The sequence below is a fragment of the Polyodon spathula genome, chromosome 9 (assembly GCF_017654505.1).
Source record: "Polyodon spathula isolate WHYD16114869_AA chromosome 9, ASM1765450v1, whole genome shotgun sequence".
In the NCBI taxonomy this organism is placed as follows: domain Eukaryota; kingdom Metazoa; phylum Chordata; class Actinopteri; order Acipenseriformes; family Polyodontidae; genus Polyodon; species Polyodon spathula.
This window is the reverse complement of record NC_054542.1, coordinates 15,350,059-15,377,321: the sequence shown is the minus strand read 5'-3', so window position 1 is coordinate 15,377,321 and position 27,263 is coordinate 15,350,059. Positions and strand designations below refer to the sequence as shown.

Sequence of the window (27,263 nt, the reverse complement as noted above, 5' to 3'; positions counted from 1 at the left end):
TGCAGACAGGCTAAAAGAATTGAATCTGTTCAGTCTTGAACAAAGAAGACTACATGGCGACCTAATTCAAGCATTCAAAATTCTAAAAGGTATTGACAGTGTCGACCCAAGGGACTTTTTCAGCCTGAAAAAAGAAACAAGGACCAGGGGTCACAAATGGAGTTTAGAAAAAGGGGCATTCAGAACAGAAAATAGGAGACACTTTTTTACACAGAGAATTGTGAGGGTCTGGAATCAACTCCCCAGTAATGTTGTTGAAGCTGACACCCTGGGATCCTTCAAGAAGCTGCTTGATGAGATTTTGGGATCAATAAGCTACTAACAACCAAACGAGCAAGATGGGCCGAATGGCCTCCTCTCGTTTGTAAACTTTCTTATGTTCTTATGTTCTTATTACTATGCTCAAATCATTTGTATAATATTGCTGTAATGGTACAGAATTAGTGGTGGGATGAACACAAGATTTTCATGTCTAGATATACTCTCAATTTAAATATTCGTTTGGATATTTGTTTGTTTTCAAAAAGTAATAAAAAAGGCATTTATTGCTCAGAACGCAGGCAGAGACCACCCAGCATAGCAGCAGGAGCAGGGGGTGTGGCCTCTGTATGTATGCTTTCACTGTGTTACCTATTGTAACGTCTTGCTGTAAAATAAAGTAGAAAAATATCCCAGGAGTAAAGAACAAGTTGTGTAGGACTTACTTTACCCCAGTGAATTAACTACAAAACAAGGATGTTTTTTTTATTCCCAAAATAAATAGTACATCAAGTTAACACTTTTTTTATTATTCCTAGCCATTGGCGTTTCTTCACAGTAAACAGTGGTCATGATAGACATTTCTTATGATAGAGATTTAAAAAAAAAAAAAAACAAACAAAAAAAAAAACAGCTTGGGCCTAGCGCCCCTCTCAATCCTCGGGCATTCCTAGCGCGACCACGCCGACTGAATCGGCTGCATACCCCGGCATCGACTGTGGTTTTTCTCGCCGATCGCGAGGTTGAGAAAAACAGCGCCTATCCGGTCTCGACTGACTCGGCACCGGTGTAAACATCTTCGGCGCCACCTACAGCTCGGCCACGACCGTGCCTACCATCGGCACCGACCTTGGAACAGTCAACGTTCCCGGCACCAATTGATTCTGTCTACAGCCCAGCACCGACCACGCTACATGTCGGCACCGATTGACTTATTACCGACCGCGCTCTTTTCGACGCCGATCCCGGTACTGATTGATTCGGCACCAGGGAACAGCTTCAAGGCCGTCTACAGCCCAGCACCGACCTCGGCACCGATTGAGTCGGCACTGACTGCGCTATTTTCGACGCCAATCCCAGCACCAATTAATTTGGCACCGGTGAATCACTCTAAAGCATCTACAGCCCGGCACCGACCGCGCTACTATTGGCACCGAGAGCAGCAGTTCACCTACAAAACCATGTTGGTCCAATCGATTGAGTCCTCCGCTGGTTCCACCAGTGCGATCAATGCGCGGCAAAGCTACGAATGCAGGACGAGCACTGGTGCTGCGCCAGATGCCTAGGGCCAGAACAAGCGGCCAAAGCACTGGCAGGTGAGCTGGACTGCTCTCCATGTCGGAAGTTCTCAAGGAGAACTAAGCCACGGAGAGCAGCCCTATCCCAAGCACAGTCTCTCTCCTCCACGCAGGCAACACTCCCTTTCCCTAAGGGACAGATGGTCGCCGCTCAGGCACCGCTCCCCATCTCCACACAGGCTCTGACGTTCTCCGTCACAGTTGCCTCGAAGGTGCCCAAGCTTGGTCGAGTGGCGCTTCGTGGAAATGGAAGAGACTGTAAGGGCTCAGCAGACCATGCCTCCATGGAGGTCGCCTACAAGTTTTCGAGTCTTCCGGCTTACCGTCAGCGCCCAAGGTGGCATGTGCAGCCTGCTGGGGTGAAAGGGTCTGAACATCATCTTCCACCCCAGAATAGACAAGCAGGCAGAGGCAGAGCCAGCGGCAGGGGACCACTGCAGCCCAGGGGTAACCAGTTCTCCAGCTGGAGACTGGGGTCGGGGCCTAAGAATGACCCACCCCCTCCCAAGCCCAAGGGAGACCACCCCTGAGGGGCCCCGGCTGCCACCAAACCCGTCCACAACTGGACTGACCAATGACAACAACCCATGGCAAGGCTGCACCCAGGACTCCTGGGTGCTATCGACAATGAGACACGGATACACTCTACAATGCAGCACAGGTCCGCCACCCTTCAAGGGTGTTCTCCCCACCACCATCGAACCAGCGAGGACGATACTCCTTCAACAGAAGATCGCCAATCTTCAAAAGGAATAACGCTGTACGCTTGGTAAACCCAAGCGATGGCCTCAGTGGATTTTACTCCAGGTATTTCCTGGTGCCCAAAAGGGACGGCAGTTTCAGACCAATTATGGACCTCAGGGTACTCAACTTGTTTCTCAAACAGAGGAAGTTCCACATGTTGACAGCACAGCATATCATTCAGTCAGTCCAACCGGGCGACTGGTTCACATCGATTGACCGACCGACCTGCAAGACGCCTACTTTCACGTCCCGATCCGTCCCATGCACAGAAAATTTCTGTGCTTCGCCTTTCAAGGCAACGTGTACGAATTCTGCATGCTGTCTTTTGGCCTCTTGCTGGCACCCCGCACTTTTTCAGAGTATTCAGATCCTGAAATATCTGGACGATTGGCTAGTTTGCGCGCATTCAAAAGCATCCGCAGAGGCGAACACAAAACAGGTCATAGACCATGTGACAAAGTTAAGGCTCTCAATATATCAACAGAAGGGCAACTTCGTACCGTCTCAGTGCACAGTGTTCTTGGGGATCAAACTGAACTCTGTGCGCATGCTTGACCTCACTGTCAGAAGACAGGATTCGGTCGTTGGAGGACACACTCTCCATATTCAGAGAGGATGCTCTCCTACAGATCAAGGTATATCAAAAGTTGTTGGGGCTGATGGCAGCAGCCTCGAGAATCCTTCCACCAGGGCTGCTGAGAATGCGCCCGCTTCAAGCCTGGGTAAATATGCTCAAGGTGCACCCGGTCCGAGATCGGTCCAGACAATACTGGAAGACACTGGAGTGGTGGCTCCGTCCTGGCAATCTACGCCTTGGGTCTCCCCTCGGATCCCCTCACAGAAGGAAAGTGATCACTACAGACGTCTCCAGCATGGGCTGGGGAGCGGTCTGGAATGGGAGAGGAATAAGAGGTCAGTGGAAGGGACAGCAAGCAAGCGCACATAAATGCACAAGAGCTGCAAGCAATGAACCTGGCGTTATCTCATTTTCACCAGCAGTTAGGGCACAAACCACCAAGGCGGCCTGTGCTCGCCAGGCCTTCACCAGGCACCGCACAGACTAAAGTCCTAGATGCACAGAAACTTGCGTTCCATCAGGGTAGTTCACCTCCCCGGTGTGGACAACAAGGCAGCAGACCTCCTGTCCAGAAGAGCTCCAGACAGCTCGGAGTGGAGGCTGCATCCTCAAGTGGTGAAAGGAGAGGTTTTGACTTGCACGAGTCAACCTCATTGCCCCCTATGGTTCTCCATGGAGAGAGACGGGGGGCCCCCTGGGAGTAGAAGCGCTAGCTCACCCCTGGCCACAGGGGCTATTGTATACGTTCCCTCCGCTACCATTATTACCAGACTCTAGAGAGGATCACGGTGGAGAGAGCACAGGTTTTGCTGGTTGCACCCAGATGGCCGAGACGCCCCTAGTTTGCTCTCCTCTCCGACATGTTGTCAGATCAGCCGTGGCAGCTCCCGCTGCGCAAGGACCTCCTGAGCCAAGTGGATGGGCTATTATGGCACCGAACCCAACCCAGCTACGATTCTGGGTCTGGCCATTGAATGGAGCCGTCTATTTAGATGAGGTTTGCCAGATGCAGTAGTAGAGACACTACAGTCTGCTAGGGCGCCGAGCACTACAGCCCAGTACTCATATAAATGGAAAGTTTTCCAAGACTGGTGCCTTGCCGAAGGTCACGATCCTGTGACTTGCCCGATTAAGACGATATACACTTTCTTAAAACACCTGTTTGACGCAGGAAAATCAGCATCTACTTTGTAGGTATAACTGGCAGCAATATCAGTGTGCCATGAAAATACTGACTCTGTGTCCCCTGGGGCACATTTACTTCACTTTTCATGGAAGGGCTTCATCCTCCCATGAAAAGTATGGTCCCCAAGTGGGATCTAGAACTGGTACTGTGGGCCCTTATGGGTCCCCCATTTGAGCCCATGACGTCAGCAGAACTGCACCCTGTTTCATTAAAAGTGGCATTTTTAATAGCCATTACGCCTGCCAGACGAGTAAGTGAGCTTCATGCGCTGTCCATCGATGACATGTATGGCTTTCACTGGGATTGACTCATGGGTAACATTTAAAAACAAATCCATCCTTTTTACCAAAGGTGGTATCCTCATTCCATATTAACCAATCAATGGTTTTGGAAACTTTCAGACCTCCCCCGCACGAGTCAGAGGAGGACCGTAGACAACACACACGCTATGACCATTTCATGGCACTGTTATTTGGATAGGACAGCACTCCTAGGACGGCATCTTGGAGACAGTCAGTCCAACCAACTGTTTGTCTGCTATGGGTCCCACGCTGTAGAGGTCAGGCCCTATCGAAGCAATGTCTAGCACACTGGGCGACAGATGCGATATGCTTGGTGTATGAACAGATGGACTCCCTGTTACCGGGGGAGATTACGGACCATTCTACCAGGGACCAGGCGACTTCGTGGGCTTTCCCTCATGGCGCCTCCTCAGAAACCTATATTTACCTTGAACTTCTGCTATTTCGCCAGGTAACCTTCCACTGAGTAAAACAGTCCCTAACAACTAGAATAGAAACATATGTACTCGTGCTTCGCTCCCGTTGTGCATTGCCCTTAAAAGGGGAAGGGAAACGGTGGGGTTTTGTGCGTGAAAATGACTTAAAGTAATAAAAACGATAAAATTTGCCATACAAACACGTCCTATTTATCATATAATACAATAAAATAGTGGATCTTTGTGGCAACTCTCCGTGTTTGTTAAAATTGTTAAATAAAGTTATTTTGGTTTGAACTTTTTTTTTTAAAAAAAAGCAAAACAAAACACACACATCCAATCGGATTCATCATACATCACGTTTACGTTTTCTTTGTGCTGGTGTATGAATTTACCACTGTTGAGAAAGTACTATACAGTAGGACGTCAGTAAAATTCCAAAAGTAGCCATAGCCATATTACTATATGCACATACACAAACAGAATATCAAGACCTTTGACTCTTGTCGTCGTCGTCGTCTTCTAAACAATCTCTGATCTTATTTTTTCTAAACCTACTGCTGGTGTCCGACAGTTACAGCTTTTGTGATCATACAACAGAAAATTAAATACAGACGGCAAGACCGTATCTCTTAAATTGCTTGTCTTGAGATATTTATTTGTATGTGCCATCAGCAGTGAAATGTCCTTTATACCGGTCTTTTTGTTTTGGGAGACAAAAAATGATTTGTACAGCCACAGCCTATGCAATTTACATTACACTGGTCTGATTCTTCTGAATTTCAGACATGGCGAATTACAGGTTGATAAATCGAGGCGTTTAAACAGCTTGTTTGACAAATACCGGTCGAGAACAAAAAAAAAAAGAAACCTGAGATCACATTGCTTTTGTACCTTTTTAATACTGTAATCACACGGTGGAAGTGTTTCCCTTCCCCTTAAGTCTAGGTCAGTGACATAGCTATCAATCATACACAAAAATCTTGATATGTCACCAGTACTGTGATCTGGAACCACCCAATCCATTATTAAGCATTTAATAAACAGAAGGAGCACTATTACTGCTCTGATTCGTTAAAACTTCAAATTATTAAATAATTATATATATATATATATATATATATATATATATATATATATATATATATATATATATATATATATACATACACACACACACACACACATAACATATATATATATATATATATATATATATATATATATATATATATGTGTGTGTGTGTGTGTGTGTGTATATATATATATATATACACACATACATATATATAGAGAGAGAGAGAGAGAGAGAGAGATCACAACACAACATTTCCAGCAAGTTGGTTCTGTTTAAGGGAGGCATTTCAGAATGACGTGCTTGCTTTTTTCTGTCCCATGAGATTCTGACAGCAGCACAATGTTTTTTTGACCTAAACGGCTTTCCATAAAGATCACTATGCGTGCACACACAAAATCTGGTTTCTTTACTTTTTGCAGTAAATAAGTGCAAGGTATTTTTGTCATTTCTAGTGAATACAAACATCTGATTTTTTGTATCCGAATACATGTCAAAAATTATCTATTCGAATATTCACATATTTGTGAAACACTATATAAAATGCAATGCAATACTATATTTGCATACTAAAATACTGCAGAGTTACTAATTTTAATCTAATTTTTCCTCCTTGCTAGAGCGTACCAAACAGGACTTTACTCGTCTACTCTGCCCTTTTCACTCACTGGCCACATTAATTCTGTTAAGATGTATAAATTTCTCTACCTCTTTCAGTGTATTCCAGTCTTTATCACTAAAGCATTTTTTAATACCCTAGACCAGAGTATTCATTTATTTATTTGGAATAAAAAGCTCCCTCGCATCCATAGAGAGTCTTCAGAGGCTGAAGCCCACGGAGGGCATGGGATTTCAGTTTTACTACTGGTCGGCCAACATTTGCATTATGTCACACGAGTTGCTGCGACCGGAGGGACCTGTATGGCTATACATGGAGGAGGCCTCTTGTCGGTTTACATCTCTTTCTTTTCTTCTGTGTTCTCCCCTTCCCCTCTCTGTATCTAAACTCCATACTAACCCTCTGATTTGTCACTCCCTCTGGATTTGGGTAAAATTTAGAAGGCATTTTGGTCTACAGTCCATCGCTATGTCTGCATAAACTGTCATCATCTGTTGAAACAAATCATCTGTTCCCACCCTCACTGGGAGACTGCCTTTTTCACCTATATATCGACAACAACTTTGCACCACTTGAATAGCTGATGTTTGTGGCCTTCGCAACCCTATTGACCAGACGGCTGGTTTTGCTTGGTTGGAAGCTGAGCATGTGAGCGGAGCAAGGAGTGGAGCAGGGCCATTTTGCTAGGAGTGTGGAGTGAAGTGTGAACGCAAAAAGTCTCCAACGTCTGCTCAAAAGATGTTTTACAAAGGAAAAATATTTGACACCGTACATATAAGATATACTCCATAAATGATGCAGCTTTTGCGATTCTCCAACATTATTGTGCAAACTATTTATTCGCCCTAAAGTTAACAAAATAATCAATACTATCTAATTTACACAGTAAGAATTTTATTACAACAGCAAAAGCCATTGTGTGCTTGTATGTGAACCATGTCAACAGCAAATTCTTGCAAATGATCCCATTGAGGTACATAAGATTCACTTTACCCAAAGTGTTTTCATCACTTCAAGTAAAAGGGGGATTGAATTATTCTCCAGGGAAATAAACAGAATTAAAAAATAATATTATTATTATTAATATTAATAATCCCTGTTATTGCTGTAATAAATATTTTGCAGACATTGTCAATTAGTTATCAATTTTTTTTCATTTTTGACAGAAATTAATGGATTTAATAATCAGTTTTACTAAAAACATAATAGTACTCATTGGAACCGGATCCCCGATATTTGTTTCCGGTTCGGTGCCAAAACAGGAACCGGGTACCCGATTTCATAGGAACCGGTTCACACATCTCTACATTTTGGAAACGATTTCCACTAGCAGTGGAGCGGAGCTGGCTGCAGAATTAGAAGCACCGGAGCTAGCGGACTGGGGTAATAAAAGCCCTCAAAAGAGGTTTCAAAGAGGAAGAGAGCAAGGTGCGGCGTTTATGAGTGCTCCACTCCACTCACATGCTCTGGCTGGAAGCAGACTGCCCCACCCTCATATGTTCACAGTGTTAGGAATCTTATGTATTTCCTTAAATTGGAGAAGATGAAATGTATACTTGGGGGATTCACTTCCTGGCAACCCTTCCTAGCACACATGTATCCTTAATCTTCCATCACTTCCAGAACCCTCATACGCTACATCAACCTCTAACCCTCAACGGTCCATTTATTCAGCACTTGTCAGGCGCGTCAGGTCCAACTGATTTTCACACTCGCTGTTTAAAAGATTTTTTTACCACATAACGGCGTTTCCGATGAAACACTTTGAAAAATAAATCCTATACATTCAAATTGATTGAACTTCCACAAACTTGCAGCTTTATTTTTCAAATTATAGAATTATTAGTGCCATGATGCATATAATTGAACAGGCGACTGAATTCGCCCCCTGAAGGAAACCTTTAATTTTCTCAGCGACTTTACTGTCATTGTTTGTTTAATTCTAGTTAGAGTGGTACCCTCAAAACCTAACATTTCCTCATATCAGTGGTCCTCAAAGTAATTGATCTCACTTAGCTGTTTGCGGGCAAGCTAACTATTGCATAGGTTCTTATCTTACACACTGCTTTCTTGCGGTTAATATATATATTTATTTTTTTTCTTTAAGAGTTTTAGTGGGGTTGTCCTCGGTTCACTCTAATAAGGCCAAGTCTCAGGTAGTAACTGTACGTGCTGCGCTTATTCTTTAAATAATTTATATAAAACATGCAATACAAACATTTTTTAAATAGCATGTTTACACAGATAACCATGAATAAACTAAAATAAAACTGTAGCTAGCGTCTCCGTGAATGGCCTCTGCTTGCTTATGATTGGACAGCTGCGACAAAACTTGGCAGATATTTGACTCTCCTACTGGTTAAACTTACAGTCGGTACCTGCACCTGAAACGGACACAGTTTATATCCCACCCAGCTAACTTATGACTGGGCTACCGCAGAGACAATGCAGATATTCAATTGGTTGATGGTATCGCAAAAGCCATTCAGAAAAAAAATACATATTATATATATATATATATAATAATAATATATATATATATATATATATATATATATTTTATTTTTTTAATTTTTTTTTTTTCGCTTGTACAAGCACAGCATAAGCAAGCAGCGCTGTGGCGCTTTTGTTGGAAAACATGTTTAAAGCTTTCTTTATTTTCCGACGCTTCGACACGCCAGACATGTGTTCACGACCCATAATTTAAGAACAGGTGCCGTGGGCACGATGGCCTGGTTTCGTGGGCACGACTTTAAGGACCAATCAAAATCCAATCACATGTTAAGTTTGTAGGTGTGTGAACATTTTTTTGCAGACAGAAGTTTCATGGCAAATACGTCTGTTTCACATTTATTCCACATTAATTATTAAATGTCTTTTTACATTATATAATAATATATAATAATCTAATAATAATAATAATAATAATAATATAATAATATAATTTTTTCCATAGTGGACCACCATCACAAAGCGCTTTACAGAGGTAGGCTGTGAACAGTGCATTACAGGCAGAATCACATACAATAGGACATTGATTTAACATCTCATCCACAGGATGGAGCACAAGGAGGTTAAGTGACTTGCTCAGGGTCACACAGCGAGTCAGTCAGGGGCAGAGGTGGAATTTGAACAGATGACATTATGGTTACATGCCCTGGACTTGAACCACTGGGCCACACTGCCACACAAATACAAAAGTCTGTTTGTATTTTGGAATCCTCTGTCTCGCTCAGCACTGTCAAAGACATTGTTTGGTTCTGTTGTCCAAGTAACAATTCCAACTTCCTGTTGCCGTTGTCTGTTTGATGCAGATAATGGAGTGTTTGCCCACAAATGAATGTGGCAATGTGAGCCGTCTCAGGGACCTCGGTGTTCACAGTACAACAAAAAAACAGACCAAAGCCGTCACAGAGCCCTCTTTGGAGCAAGGCACTTTGAAAACAGCTGAACCTGGGCCAGCTGCGTTTACAGTACAAAAAGACCTATGCCGTCTCAGTTCACTTAAGTGGCTAGTGTAACGGGTAAAGTGAGGACAAACTTCAGAGGCGAAATCTCAAAATATTGAATTTACCTAATCCTATCATAACCCCAATTAAATAGATCTCACCAGCTGTCTGAATTTTGAATGACTTGAACGAAAAAAGGTGTATTACTATATTCCTTCGAATTTATTTCAAGATTAATTCAAGATGCAGCACAAAATTTACCACCCTCAATTTAAGGAAAATAAATTAAAAAAATATGCATTTACAAAGATACAACCTCAATTTCGCGGTTGTACTGTACAAAACCGACATGAAACAATTTTGTTGTAGGTTAACCACAGAGCTTGTTCATTGTGCTGTGCACTGCATAATACTTGAAATGGCATCTCTATTTTACACATACCACCACTCACTTACGGCATCACACATCCTGGCAACAGCAAGCACGACACAACATTCCACAGCATCAGGAATTCCTCAGGAAGCTTGGTTTGTTTTTTCTCAGCAGTAAGTCACATTTGTTGTGCTGCTTGTGTATTCAGGCAGACACCTTTGTTGTCTATTCTCGGCTGTCAACCACATTGCTGTTTATGTATTTATTTTTTAAAAAAGCACATCTTAAATTCGAAGGAATACAGTAATTCAATGTCTAAACTGTACAGTTCAGCAGTCCTGTCACAGCTCTTGGCTATCTTCTCATTGCAGAAACACTTGATCATGGTCTGGCAGCCAGAAGCCGATTAAACTGGGCTGAACACGATTGCAAAAGCAATTTTTCCCCCCAAACAGCACTCAAGGAAAATTGCTAGTTTTACAGAACTCCTGTTCATACCTTCATAGTTTGCTTTTCTAAAATTGTAAACCTTAGCTTTAGTCGTTACTTTTGGGGTTTTAAAATGCACTTCAAATGAGACCATGTTGTGGTCTGAGTTTGTTAGTGGTTCTCTGACCTCTGTTTTAGTTATTCTGTCTTCGTTATTTGAAAAGACTAAATCAAGGCATGCCTCCCCTCTAGTCGGTGCCTTGACAAATTGTGTTAGGAAGCAGTCATTTGTCATTTCCACCATTTCAATTTCATCCGTCGTGCTCCTCACCGGGTTTTCCCATTTTATATGGGGGAAGTTGAAATCCCCCATTAGTATGGCTTCTCCTTTGCTACACACATTTCTAATGTCATTGTATAACAGATTATTTTACTCATTGTCTGAATCTGGCGGTCTATGTTTGGGGTCATTGTCCTGCTGGAAGATAAATCTTCTCCCAAGTCCCAGGTCTCTTGCAGACTTCAGCAGGTTTTCCTCCAGGATTTCTCTGTACTTTGCTGCATCCATTTTGCCCTCTATTTTCACAAGCTTTCCAGGCCAACGCACAGAAGCATCCCCACAGCATGATGCTGCCACAACCATGCTTCACGGTAGGGATGGTGTTCTCAGGATGATGTGTGGTGTTAGGCTTGCACCAAACATATCGCATAGCGTTGAGGCCAAAATACTCTATTTTGTTCTCATCAGACCATAGAATCTTCTACCACTTGATCTCAGAGTCTCCCACATGCCTTCTGGCAAACTCTAGCTGAGATCTGAGTTTTTTTAAAGATGATTTTCTTTTTGCCACTCTCCAATAAAGGCCAGTTTTGTGAAGCACGTGAGCTATTGTTGCTGTATGCACAGTGTCTCCCAGCTCAGCCGTGGAAGACTGTAACTCCATTAGTGTTGCCATAGGCTTCTTAGTGGCCTCCCTGACTAGTGCCCCTCTTGCCCGGATACTCAGTTTTTTTGAGAGCCACTGTATTGTTGTATTATACAACTCTGGAAAATCAGAAATCAGAACCACAAGCTTTTCCTCCATTGTATTTTTTTTCTTCCTCGCAAAGGAGCCTCCTACTTTCCCGATTGGTTGCCAGGGCTCTACGTTTAGATTTTTAACTACTGGCCCCTTGAGCCACTGAGCTAATGTTTTTACTGGCCTGGATGCAATTTTATCTGGCCCAATATATTTATATATTTTTTCATGTTGGTTTTTATTTTCAGTATGTTTCTAACTGTGTGCATGGTAACCAGAGAGCCCACGTCTCACAACAAAGTGGTTAAACAAAGCCTTTCAATATATGTAGGCTTGTCAGAAAATTAAAATACTGTATTCAAGATTTGAAAATGTATGCATACAAATAATACTATTTTTTCACAAGCATTCCCGCAACTAAGCTGTTACCATATGGTCACAGCTAAAACTGAATTATAATAATCCTAATTAGGGATGGGTCAGTGTAGTCAAATACACGATTACTCGAAAATAAAAATACAAAACTATTCGTATAGCATATTACATATTCGAATACACAAAAAAAAAACCTTATACACTAGCTAACGTGTAGAAGAAAACATTTTTTTTTTTTTTTTTAATACCGACACTTAAAATGTGTCAGCATTGCATATTAAACGTAAGGAACCTAAATAACTATGCAATGCTTATAATAGCAACATTCTACAATAAAGATATTCTGTTTGAAAATGTTGCCAATTTTATTGCCTTGTTTTTATCTGATGTTAACAGATCCCTGCATGAGTTCCACTATAATGACTATACACAGAAGCTTCTGCAGCTGTTGCTAGCCAATCGTAAAACAGCTTCCGGGAGCATGGCACTGGCAAACCTTGACTGTATGAACGGAAATAAAATAATGTATATAGCAAGTGCTAAAATAAATAATCCAAACTCGGGTAACATCGAAATTAGAAAGGTAACTTAACGCTATGATGAACATAAAGACATAGTAAATGTTAAGCTGAACAAAGCAGTGACTAATAAGAAAAGGCAAGATACTTGGAGTTGGAAAGGAGCTATTTTTTTCAACAGTCATCTACTGTTGACTTTCTGTGAATTCAGAAGTATAAATACTCCGATAAACATAAATAAAAATCACAATACTCACACTAACAGTTTTTGTTTTATTTCCTTACGACCATTACAGAACTCATCTCAAGCATTTTGAAACTGGTAAAAATGTAATCAGCACATCAGACAAAAATACACATTTAAAAGTGGAGTATTTATACTTGTAAATAATGCAGGAAGATTGTGCTTCACTGATTTTAGTATTCAGTTACACGACGACATAAAAACTGTACAGTTCATGAGCAGCAGCGAGCAGCACGAGAGAATCGCCAGACGCCTGCTTCATCTTTGTCTAGATCATTTTGAATGACCTTTGCTGCTGCAACAGTGTTTGTCATTCCTCCTATTTTTGTGTCGCCTGCAAATTTAACAGGTTTGCTTACTATACCAGAATCTAAATCATTTTGAAACTGGTAAAAATGTAATCAGCACATTAGACGAAAATACACATTTAAAGTGTATAGTAATTGAAGAAGACATACCTTGTCCATTATTCTTTTTTTTGCAAATGTATTCATTATGTGACTTCAATCCATGTCTCTGCTGTCTCCTGCTAGAGTTGTATTGAAGTTCGGAAGGACAAAATGGATGCTACACTGCTCTGAACAAAGTTGCTGAGTCATGGAGCATACATGCTCGAATTCACAGAGGGTAAGGAAGAACCAATGTTCCGAATAATGGCTAGAATCATCTTCTGAGGAAGGGCCTTGCCGTCTGTCCTATGAGAGACTGGATCAGTGATGGGATACTGCATTAAATTGGAAAGCGGGTCTTTGTTTCCACGTATCTGCACGAAACGAACTGAAGCAAAGCCGTACAGAAGAATTGCCACAAGTACACTTTTACAAACTATATAACTTTTCAATTGCAACGCATTAGCTGATCCGAGTTATGTCTGATCAACTGAATTATTCCAGTGGGAAAACTGCCAACAACAAAGAGAATGTTGCAAGCCTTAGAGATCAACAAGATGATCTTCATTTGAAAATGAACTATTGGTTATTGCAAGCCTACGCAATACAATACGTACCTCAAAGTACCGTCTATATTGGAACTGCGGATCCAGAGAGCTGCAGTATTCATCGACGCAGATTGATGTCTGTATATGTAAATCGATAAGTATTCAACATGTCTAATATTAAATACTTTATGACTCGACAAAGTAACTGAGTAACTGGAAACTGTTCTAGAAATAGAATATAACTTCCTGTTTTAGAGTGTTTAAGAAATGTATTATGTTTGTTTGAAATGTGCAACTCAAAAAGAGTTGGCTCGTAAATGCAGAGAATTTCATCATTGCCCCATTTGAGTTAATTTGTATATATAATCAACTGAGGTTGATAACATATTGTTAGTTTGATACAATATGTCTAAACTAAATTAACATGGTAAAACTAATTTGCTAAATTTGGTACTGGAATGCTGGATTCCGTTGAATTAATTCTTGTGTATATTGACATGATTGATTACAATGAGAAACGGGTATTGAAAATACTAATGCAAAGTAGACACTGTGTGTGATAAGACATATTCAATATTAGTATATTAACCATGTATGCTAATGATGTTATGATCGTTGTAATTGTTTGACTATGGAATCATTGAACTGCATATTACTATTCACGCATATCTCTAACCAATAGCCTTTCCTTTCTGTAATATTAGATTAGTTGTGCACCCCTTTTTCCCTTAAATAAACAATTGTTTTGCATTTCTGACACGTTGTGTGGATGTTAATTGTTGTCAAGGGAATCCGAGTTCTACATGATATCACAGAACTGTTATGGTTTGTCTCAGTTATTAACATTTGGCTGTTCTTAAACAGTGCGCCTAGAGACTAATTTATATATAAATAAATTGTATACCACGACATGGCGACTGCACCAACGACAAAAAAAAAGAAATGTTCAGTAAGACAGTGCTAAAAGAAACTGGATTATCTATGCAATTGTTCAATAGTATTCTTAAAGTTTTTCTGTAATTCATGGGATCATGTACATGTAATAAGAAAGCAAATAAGACGCCAACAATGGCAAAGCTTCTCCTATGCTGAAAAACTGACAGCTAAGACACTGCGCTCAAGGCGGAGCTTTCCCGAAGCAAGCTAAATGAATTGTGTATTTCATTATTGTTTAGTTTATTTCTTTCCACGCTACCTGCCTTTAATGAATCTATAACAATTTTAAACCATGGACGTTTCTTAATTGAATTATACTTTCTGATGACAAAGAAATGAGCTCAAAACTATTTTTCTAGTTACACAATCCTTAAAGTGTTTCATTTTTTAAAATGTTTTTATTGTTACTGTAAATGCCAGCAATATGCTAAACCAGGTCTTTTCAAAACACCTTTATTTGTAAACAGAACTACTGTCTTAGTGGAAGACTATAAACATGATTCTCACAACTGTGCGGGACATCTGGTTTTCTGAATTACTGTAATATAATTCTTAGGTTTTCCTGCGTATTTTAATGCCAGCAATAAGCCAAGTGATGTCTATAAACATTGACAGGTTTGAATTGTCTTTAGGTGCTTTACTTACTATTACAGCAATAGTCTGATTGAAAAAAAAAAAATTGTGGTAATATTTATTAAATTTACTTATTTTACCTAGCCACATTATATTTATGTTCAAATGCCACATTTAATTATTGTATTATGGCCATTTCTGAAAAACTGAATTTTATATCTATTATAACAACTGACAGGGCTGCATAGGATCAGAGGATGATTCAAAATCAGAGGCAGAGCCACAACAAATGTCTTGTTTAAATTTCAAGTAAATTGTAAACTTGCTGAGATTGTATAATGCAACAAAAACATATTAAAAGGGTTAATGCGTGGCCGAAGGTTTCTCACTGATAATTGATCCTTTCTCAGTCAAAACGGCAAGTTTCTCAGTATCTAAATAACTTAGAGCAGGGTTTCTCAAACTGAGTCCTGGGGAACCCCTGTGGCTGCTGGTTTTCATTCCAACCGAGCTCTCAATTACTTAATTAGACCCTTAATTGAACTAATAATTTGCTTAATTAGACATTTTTACTTGTTTTCAGATCTTAAACAGTTGCAGTTCAAGTTACTTATAAAATGTTATAGCCAACTTGAAATATGCAACTGTTCAATATATATATATATATATATATATATATATATATATATATATATATATATATATATATATATATAAGATATATAATATATAATATAATATATATATATAAAAATAAGTCAATGTCCAAAAAGGGGGTTGGTGGAATCCCTCTGACAGCTGCATTCTGTCTAGTTGGGGGTAGAGTGGGTAAACACTGTTGATGAAGTGTCTGTCCTACATGCCAGCTGTAAAGCTAAATATAAATTGTAAATCTACCCGCCCACCATACCAAACATGGAGCTTCTCTCACACACAGGCCTTATTTACACCACACACACACACACACACACACACACACCCACACCCCTGGAAAAAATTAAGAGATCACTGCAAATTTTTCTTAAATCAGCATCTCTACATGTATGGCAGCCATTCCATTCCAGTGTCTGTTGAATTCCAACACAGGCACACCTCATTCTATTGAATGAGGTACTGATTAGGGGATCACCTGAACCAAACCTTATTTAACGAGGAAAAGTATAAAAACCACTCCTGTGGTCATCACTATTCTCTTGCAATAGGACCAGCTGGATGGCAAAACAGTGCTAGTAGTACCTCAAAAGTAATTGGAATAAAAAAATAACTATTGACCATGCCCAAAGAGTTGAAAAGGAAAGTTTTGAGTGAGGAAAAGAAGGCTTTACTGGCAGAGGGATACAGTGAGCGTCGGGTTGCTTCCATCCTTAAAATTTCAAAGACGGCGGTTCATAAGAACAAGGTCAAGCAGCACACATTGGGGACAACAAAGCTACAGACCAGTAGAGGGCGAAAACGACTCTCCACTGACCGGAATGACCACTAACTCATTCGAATGTCACTCAGCAACAGTAGGATGACATCAAGTGACCTACAAAAAGAATGGCAAACGGCAGCTGGGGTGAAGTGCACGGCGAGGACAGTTCGAAACAGGCACCTAGGGGCAGGGCTGAAGTCGTGCAAAGCTAGAAAAAAGCCCTTCATCAATGAGAAGCAAAGAAGAGCCAGGCTGAGGTTTGCAAAAGACCATAAGAATTGGACCGTAGAGGACTGGAGTAATGTCATCTTCTCTGATGAGTCCAGTTTTCAGCTTTGCCCAACACCTGGTCGTCTAATGGTTAGACGGAGACCTGGAGAGGCCTACAAGCCACAGTGTCTTGCACCCACTGTGAAATGTGGTGGAAGATCGGTGATGATCTGGGGGTGCTTCAGCAGATTTGTGTTTGTGAAGGACGCATGAATCAAGCCAAGTACAAGGTTGTCCTGGAAGAAAACTTGCTTCCTTCTGTTCTGACAATGTTCCCCAACTCTGAGGATTGGTTTTTCCAGCAGGACAATGCTCCATGCCACACAGCCAGGTCAATCAAGGTGTGGATGGAGGACCACCAGATCAAGACCCTGTCATGGCCAGCCCAATCTCCAGACCTGAACCCCACTGAAAACCTCTGAAATGTGATCAAGAGGAAGATGGATGGTCACAAGCCATCAAACAAAGCCGAGCTGCTTGAATTTTTGCGCCAGGAGTGGCATAAAGTCACCCAACATCAATGTGAAAGACTGGTGGAGAGCATGCCAAGACGCCGAAATACCACCATATTCCACCAAATATTGATTTCTGAACTCTTCCTAAGTTAAAACATTAGTATTGTGTTGTTAAAAAAGGAATATGAACTTATTTTCTATGCATTATTCAAGGTCTGCCAACACTGCATCTTTTTTGTTATTTTTTGACCAGTTATCATTTTCTGAACATAAATGCTCTAAATGACAATATTTTTATTTGGAATTTGGGAGAAATGTTGTCAGTAGTTTATAAAATGTTAATTTTACCCAAACACATACCTATAAATAGCAAAACCAGAGAAAGTGATAATTTTGCAGTGGTCTCTTAATTTTTTCCAGAGCTGTATATATATATATATATATATATATATATATATATATATATATATCACACACACACACACACTTACTTTACTGTATTCCCTCAGCTCTAATCACACCACCTCCCAGTCCCTATCCAAACAGCTTCCCAGTACCTCTGCTCTAGGCGGTTAACCACACTGTCATATGGGAGCAACTCTTACTACATACCCTATGGAAGACAATTATAGAGTAATGAGAGGAATGCAATGCAATGTAAACACTACGGCACACATTAAAGGAAATATGCTGCTCTCTAGCTGGAGGAAGAGGAAATTGGAAAGTAACTCAAGAAAGAAATTGCATTCCATCTCTCCTCCCCTTCGTGTTCTCTCTACTCCTGTTCTCTGCTTCTCCCCTCCCCCTCCATCCCACTCTTTCTCCTCCCTCAGTCCCCTCCCTCACTTTTCCCTGTTCTTTTTTGGTGTAATGGAGAGAATTTCCCAACGCCTCACTTACAGTCCATGTATGGGGATGTTAAAAATCCACCCTGCTCCATGACTCAGCCAGCCAGCCTGCCTGCCTCTCTCTCTTTCTCTCTCTAAGGCTAGGAATAAAGTTAACCCGTCTGCACAACACATGCAGACTAGCACTGTGATTACACTTGCAATCAGGAATAATGCTGGAAGAGGAGATACCGGCTTTTAGGCTTTTACAGTACCGTTTCCTTCTAGGAGAGTTCACACTAGCTTTTTTTATTCCATGGTATTCAGCAAGATAATTTCTCGCTTGCTCTATTGCTTACAGAATGATAGCCATTTAAAATAACTGTTTGTCCTTGCTTTTCATTTACGTGTAGTACTGTCACATTGTTCTAAATTAACACCAGAAAACAGAAAACACTAATTGCAGTTCTGAGACTCAGTATTGTATGTGGCGCAACAACTTTTGACACAACTCACTTCTAGGGGTACAGTAGTTCATCAGAAACTATGAAATGTCTCATTGTTTCCAATGAGTTTTGTTAAAAATGTGGTGATGGTTAATATAGTTGAGGTAGAGGGAATCTTGTTTAGTGCAATATATGCCCCTGGAGCAGTAAAGAAGATCTGTCCCACAAAACTATTCCAGGTAAATAACTATTACAGGTTACATTGTTCACCGTCAGAAGTTTAAGGATGATTTAATTCCGCAGCAGGTTCCCTCTTTAGATAATGAGCTGATAATATCTCAGCCAAAGAAGCATGCATGGTAATTTAAGACGTTACCATAATCGAAAACTAAATTTATTTCTAAAACTGACAATTTTAAGGTGAAAGAGAACACAGAAATAACTGGGACTTTATTTTGGAAGCGTACTACTGAGAAATTAAAAACATTCAGAAAATTAAATAAAATCCACTGCAGCTTACTTGACTGCAGTGAAAAAAAAAACACATTCACTAAATTTAGCTCTCAGGTTGTGTTAATGAAAATATCTAAAATGTACTGAAATGTGCTTGCTGTGGTGTATGTAATATAGTAAATAGTTGAACAAAATCGATGCAATTTAAATTTGTTCACGATAAATAAACAGTAATATGTAATCATAAGAGCTGTCTGTGTTACATGCGGTCAGATCAGGACTTCACTAACACTGAGCACTGGAGCTGCAGCATGTTGTTTCCCATATTACTGTACACAATTAAAGGTGCCATCATCAATTCCACACACATTCTTAGCCAGTTTTGTGTTGCAGGAGCCTTGATGCTCAAAGTCATCAAAAAGACAAAGCACAAGTCTCTGGTTGTTTTTTCTCCAGAAAAAGCTGAGAAAACCTTTCAATGGCTGAATGAAACAGAAAAAAAAAGGCTCTTCTCACAGCCCCATGCATTACAGAGAACACGGACATAACAAAGGAGATAGCTGCTTCTGCATCCAGCTCTCAAATAATATCACTGACATTTGCAGAGCTTTTTGAGATGTTATAGTAGTAAAATAATGACTTGGATCGCATTATTGAGGCGTTTGGTGATAAAACGAGTGATCAGGAAAGGATTTATCAGAATGCACGTCTATAAAGAGGTATGTGAAAAATACAGTGAACAAGGGGTGGGGTTTGGCTGTAGATACAGTACTATGGGGTTTTTTGTGATTCAATGCCTTTTGGACCTGTTTACTCTGAAAAAACAATGTAAACAGTGCGTCTAAAATAAACAGCGCTTGTGAAAACAAATTGGACCTGACGTGCCTGACAAGCGCTGAATAAATGGACCGCAAAGGGTTAAACTAATTGAAAACCCTGACTTCAGAAATACATTTCCAAAACTGCATTCTTGAAAAATACGTAATCTGATTTTTCTGAGCTTCATGAATCTCTGGAATATAAAATGATAGGTCTGTTAGGGAAACTGTTCCCCCATAACTACCACTAGAAAATGTATCTGAGCTTGTTTCAAGGACTCGTGAGTTGGTTTGAGGCCTCGACTGCAAGTCTGGTATGTACCATACATTGACTTAAAAAAGCATTCAACCACCCCTGGTGGTTTACGGTGCTTAGGGTGGCGATATTTGTTGTCCATTTTACAACACCCAGATCGCTTCCTAAATAAATATATCGTTATCCCTAAATGAATATATGCTAAAATATACACAATTACTCCACTAAGCAAGCCATCTCACAAGAGGAAGTACCCCAAAATGTTAATCAATTTCTATTAGTGTCGACCCTCTGTTCACTTTCCCTGAAAAGACTATCTTCCCCTCTTCAAATATAGGCAGAATATTAAATAAGATGACATCCAATATGCATAGTGGCAACACACATATTGCATTTACTACCAATGAAAAAATGATAGTCACCATTACCAAAACCCATTTAGAGGTACTCTAAAATGATGTGCCAATATTAGTGTAACAGATAAAGATGGATGTACCTTCCACCGTGTTGGTCACATTCTACTTGCCCATCACCCAGAAATTTGGCACTACTTACCCTTGGTTGAGGTCATTCTCTGTGTTGTCAAGCCACAGCCGCACAGCCACGGCATTCCCTTCCCGGCACTGCGTGAAGATATCGTCCATCTTTCCCTCTCTGTAAAGCTACTCCTCGTTCTATCCAAGATCGGTTGGGCTTGTTCCTATAGGGCTCAAGCAAATGTGGTCTTCAGGCAAGGTTCACTCTGCATTAATCCAAACTTCAGCTGGAGTGTACCATCCATCCAGCAGTGTCCCAGTGAGGCCACCAATTGTCTTGGAACAGTCTCTCTACAACATCACCGATACAAAAAACAAAGCTAAATGAGGTTCTTAGAATAGGTCACAGGAGACCAGCTCAAGTGGTCCAAAGATGTTGCTTGATCGCTACGTTAAAGACTTGCACTTAAAACAAGCTATAAAATGATAATCAGATAAAAGGTCTACCAGAAAGCATAATCCCTGTGTTGATTTGATGGACTAACCTATAACAGTCTGCTCTTAATATGCACAGGTGTCATTTAAGACTTGCACTTTGAGCAATTCCAGCTTTTAGCTTGATTAGACCCTTCTAAACTTAGACACAATTAGCAGCGACAAACATAGTTTTATATGGCAAGTCTTTCATTTTAAATTAACTACAAAAAAACACAACAACATTATAACCATATTCCAGCAGTAAATATAAATCTGGTACGCCATTAAAATTACTTTCTAAACAAAGCACTCTGCTGTGCATTAGACAGTGTGTGTGAGGAAAATCTTTTTGATAGTTATTTATACATTCTGTAATAGTAACTACAAATGTGGTCATTTTTGTCACTGATTAGAAGCAATGTTTGAGCAAACATCTAAATATCCCAGTACTACAATTAGGGCTCAGAGGAAAACCTGGAGTGGCTCACACTGCTACGCAATAGATGCCTTAAATGATCCCCTAAATACAAATAATTTAATAAAAAAGCCAGTTCTGTGGTACTTCGAAATGTATTGAATTGCAGAGACTTTTATCTATTCAGGGATAAGCTAATAAGCGGGCAAGGTAGTAATGCCACCCACACGTTTTACATTTTTTGGTAGCCCAGGGTACACAGTCCATATTTGGTATAGTTGTTTTTCTGTAGTGTACTATGTGCTTTTTGTAGGCTAACATATTATTCTTTACTCTTGGGATATTGTTTTTTTACTTTAACGTGTTACAGTGTAACGTCTTGCTGTAAAATAAAAGCACACACACAGGGGCCACGCCCCCCTACCCCCGCTGCTATGCTGTCTCTGCCTGCATTCTGAACAATATAATGGCTTTTATTCATTTTTGAAAACGAATGAATATCGGAATGAATATTTAAATTACGAGTGAACAGCAGAACATAAAAATCCTGTGTTTGTAAACGGCTGGATAGTGCATTAACTGTTAACACACATATTGACAATTACAAGTTAAAGTTAAGTCTAGACTTGCATTTTTATATCTCATTCTACAAAGTACATTTAGTTCAAACGTGGTTCTTCTTATTCTCGATTAAGGTGATGTCATTTATAAAATGGCCTCCGGAATCGCTCTTAGGAGGCTTGATGTCTTATACCATTCAGTGACAAGATTTGTGACTGGTGCTCTTATCACACTCACCACTGCCATCTTTATTCTTTGATTAAATGGCCCTCTTTAAGTACGAGGCATCTGACCCCTTGGTATTTATTAATTTACAGATCTTTGCTTGGTATAACCCCTATTTATTTGTATAATTTTGATCGTCATCTTATAATTTAAGATCAGATGAATTTACTAAACTAGTCCTACCTATGCTTTCTACAGTCTGTAGTCACAGCTCATTTCAGTTTGCTGCAGCTAATGATTGGAATGTGTTACAACTTAAGACTAAAGTTAAATAGTTTTCTTACTGTGGATACCTTTTAGCCGCAGAGTTAAATCCCTGCTGACATATCTGTGCCTGCCAATACTGATTTCACCGTGTAACAATTTTTTTTTTGTTCCTGGGTAGTAAGTGTTATTTCCTAATTGCTTATGCCTCAAAAGTACAGAAAATGGCTATTATTCCCCACAAACTTTGCTTTTGTGACCAGGACAGTGATATTTCAAAATATCACTATTTCCAATGGGAAAACGGGCAAATGTGTGTCTTTTCGTTCACATAAAGTCAGTAAAAAAACAACATATGAATCCAAATTAATATGTATTTATACTAAAGTAATACAAAAATGACTACAAAAGATTTAGAAGCGAGTAGTTTTTCGAGATTTCCGATTATACTGTATTTACAGTATGATCGTAAATCTCAAAAAACTACTCACTTTCAGATTGTGATCATGAAAAAGAACAGCTTGGAAATATCTACAAGATACAATATTATATTTACTGTGGTGTACTTAAATTTAAATAACAGAACAAACTTGTTTTTTACTGAAACAAATGTACAGTAAACATCATAAGAGCTGGCTGTGTTACACGCTCTCAGATGAGGACTCCACTGCTGTAATTAAGGCCTTGTCACATTGCATAATCCATCTTGAAAACCATACAAAAACTCAAAGCGTCCACACTAAAGTACTGCTTCATGTTTAGTCAGGCTTTATCCATACAAACGCTACAGTGCAATGGACTGTGGGACTGAATATGACATTATCCCACCATGCACTGTCTGTTTACAACCTTGCAAATATGGAGCCAGTGCCCACAGAAGACATAGTGCTTCTTAGCATGAACGTTACGGTTTTGTTTCTTATAAACACAAGGTACATTTAATCATAATGTATGTGTTTTATTTTGAACTCTGTGAAGTTCTTCTTGTCCGATTTCATTGCTCCAGGTATCACTGTGCCTTGATTTCGGCATCTGATTACGTTGCTCCATGATTCACCATTTTACAACAAGCCTCAGAAATTGAATATATCAGTAATGATACTCATTCTCAACTCCTTCAAGAGCCTGTGTTCTAAGTACTGTATTTGTAATGTCCACGCGCCAAAACATATCAAAAAGCATTTGGGGATATTGGAGGATACAAATGTAGATCAATATAGTGTCCACACTTCTGACAAACCGCACTACCAGATGCAATCTAATTTAGAACCGGACTTGAGACTAACCAGAGTAAGTCTGGAGTCTGGTTCTCGAGTATGGTATTAAACACTGCATAGTGTGGACCATATTTAGCTCTTTTAAGCCAGTTTAAAGGCAAATAATACGATTTAAAGGCATAGTGTGGACAAAGCCTAACACTGAGCATGCGACCTGCAGCATGTTATTTCCCATATTACAACTATACACAATTAGAAATGCAGTCACCAATTCCATAAACACTTGCAAAATATCTCAAATATAAAATGTTGAGTTAATTGCAGTCATCAGCTGTATAGCTTACTTATTCAACAGAGTCAGGCAACAAACAAGTGAGTACGACATTAGGCTACTGTTTTAGTATCTTAACAAGTTGTTGTATTTTAAGCAGTTGAATATGGTGGCACAAAATTAGATTCGGCAACCAATTTTTTTTGGCCTAAGCCATTGATCCTAATATAAAAAAAAGTTAGTCTGGAGACCTCTCTAGGCTGCTGGTTGACCCCCCCCCCCCCAAAAAAAAACTGCATTTTCTGAACAAATAAACAGTTATTAAGTTTGACTCTTGTTTTTTTTTTTCTCTGTGGCAAATAATTAGCCTATATGAATCCTAAGTAAATTACACAACATCCTACACTTTGTCCTTAAGTTCCTTGGTGCTGTCTATAAATGTTTTTAACTAAAGTACACATACTGTATAAAACATAAACATGTTTTAAATGCATTACTTATATAGATTACCTGTAAAAACTGAATTGTGCAGAATAAACTGGCCTACTCGTTTAGAATTTTTATTTGGTTCCGTTATAAATTCATATTCAATACTGTTATTTTGCAAAATAATCATGATCATTTATATGATTAGCCCTACTGCTGACAACAATACAAAAAAGTATGTTATAGTTTCCACCGCCAACATGTGTCTGATGATGACAGGAGACACAAGAGATCAATACTGGCTCTATCAGCTTGGATTTAATATTTGTGGATGTTTTCAAATAGGGAGAGGCGCTATCTTTCTTCCCATTTAACATTAAATGGCAAAACAGTATTGCTTTACGTAGAATCGCAAACCCAACAAATCAGCTTCCCAGGATAAGTTTAGAAAGTCTTCATCCCACCTCCACAGTCTGGCCCCTCTGAACCAGACACAAACAGCGGTAATAATATCTCAATCAAACTTTAAAATATAAGACAGACTCCCAATTTAAAACAACAATAAAAAAAAATGCAAATATTACCTTCAGTTACCCAATAAGCTTTTTGTTGATCGGGTTTTCTTCGCGATTTGAGTTGAGCTTGACTACGTCTCCAGGTCCACACCCTCAATTTGCTGTCCTAAAAATTCTCTTCCTTTCTCAATATGAGAAATTGTTACTGATAACTCACAAACAGCAGCCCTGCCTCTGCCTGTCCCAAGAAAAGTAAAAAGGATAGGACAATCAATCCCATGGTTCAATCGTGCTATCCCATGTTCCAATGCGTGTAATCGCCACAGGTGCCATTATCGGAGCCCACTCAAGAGGTGGAGGGTAACAGAGAAGCTTTGGACAGAGAGCGGAAAAAGGATTTTTGTAAAATTATAATTTTGTAAGATAATTTAGGAACCAATCTGTGATTATGTAACAGTTGAAACTGATTTTGTAATTCTGTCATGTTACATATTTCTTGAAAAAAATGTACTTTGTCAGAAGTTTGGACGCTGTTGAGACCGTTACAGTTTTAAGTCAAGACTAAAAACCCACTTTTATAAAATTGACTTCTTATCTTAGTGTTTTTTTTAACGTAACTTTAAAATGGCTGCTTTTGTATTGTGTGTATAATGTTTTAATCTGTATTTAAATGGGCTGAGTGTTAGTTGTGTGTGTGTATGACATTGTACACAGGTATTGTAGTTTGTTCATTTTTCTGCTATCTGCACAGTGCTTTGCGATAATTTTGTATAAAAAAGCGCTATATATAAATGCAATAAAAAAATCTAATAGACCTCAAAGTTCCGTTTGAACGTGCTAATAATCAGTTGTCTGATTCATAGACACATTATGACTAAGTATCTATGAAGAATTAGAACTTGATTTTTTCTATCTGTAATTGTATATATTTGTGTGATTCTTGTTTATACTTTGATGCCCTGATGAGATCTGATTTTTTTTTTAAATGTATAATAAAATTATAACTGAACATTCGTCCATATGGATTTGCCGATGTTTCTGGTGTTCCCGTACGTGTAAAATAGTTTGCTGTGATACATCCATTTTATTTGACCACATGTTCTTTGCTTTGAAATGTTTAAAAAGCTTTACAAAAAAAAAAAAACGTGTTTGTTCATGCACCCCCAAAGAGTCAATATTTCAGTTCTGATTTCATTAAAGAGCATAATGGCTATGGGGGTCAATAAACTAATACAAATACTGATTTTAACCACATTTTGCCTGCATATTTCACTTATTCACTTAGAATTATTTTTTGAAAATGTAATTAAAACCAGACGATGTCACGCGAACTTTTAACCTATAAACAGTATTAACCAGTAAAGAAAAAAAAGTCACAGCTGTGACTCCTGCCTTTCTTCAAACTTGGCTGGACTCTAGTAGTCATTGCAAAATACCTAAAAAATATATTTCTTGCCACTCTTCCCATATGGAATCCCATTTCTGGGCTCCAGGCACTCGCCCCTGTCTTAGCTCTGCCCATCTATGACATCATTGTCCTGTCCTTTTTACTAACCTTGGCTTGTCCTAAACTCTCACTGCAACATGAATGCATCAAGAACAGAAACGGACTTAAAAGCCTGATTAGCATGGGACTAAAAAATTTTCAGAGTTGGTCGAAAGCATAGGGCGTCTAGTAACCTCCCAGACGTGGATTAGTTTTCATAAAGAGGGTTTTTTACACTTGGCTGTTCGCCCTGGGACCAACAGGCAATCGCATTCACATTGACCACCTAGAAGTTGGTTACTTACTCGCGGTGTAGTTGACAAAAAAGCGTGTCATTTTTCTGTGTGTTTTAATTCACTTACACATCTTGCTCAATGAACGTATTGTTACCATTTAAAAATAACCACTCCCTCTTTCAAGAAAAACGAAAATATTAACACAAAATCGTACCCGCCTGTTTTCCCCATTTACCCCCTTAGACGCTTTGCTCACTAAATATCTAGGTATCCCTAGATAAGTTATCATCACCTATTTGCAAATAAACTAAAGGTTTTAATGAGCAAGTCGTAGCACATTGTAACTACAGAACGCACAGGGGCACGTATTTTGATACCCAGACCCCGTTCACACTTACTGAGTCGGCCTTGGGCCGTCTCTGGGCAGCCGCAAATTTCAGCCCACAGGTGAGGTTTTAGGGGGCCTAACTGCGTTCAAGTATGTGGC

The 27,263-nt window shown here is 39.6% G+C and overlaps 1 protein-coding gene across 2 annotated transcripts in view; it reads right to left on the bottom strand.

Moving 5' to 3' along the window:
- Window positions 1–25,305, bottom strand: part of ilk (integrin-linked kinase) — a 98,416-nt gene extending 73,111 nt beyond the window's left edge. Inside the window, exons 1-2 of one of the 2 annotated variants that reach the window (XM_041258754.1) lie at window positions 25,124–25,305; window positions 20,823–21,094 (exon numbers count right to left, since the gene is read on the bottom strand). In XM_041258754.1, the coding sequence (XP_041114688.1) occupies window positions 20,823–20,911 (89 nt within the window). In that variant the 5' untranslated portion in view covers window positions 20,912–21,094; window positions 25,124–25,305. The remainder of the gene's footprint in view (window positions 1–20,822; window positions 21,095–25,123) is intronic. The other variant, XM_041258755.1, reaches the window with a different exon arrangement.
- Between the last annotated feature and the right edge of the window lie 1,958 nt (window positions 25,306–27,263).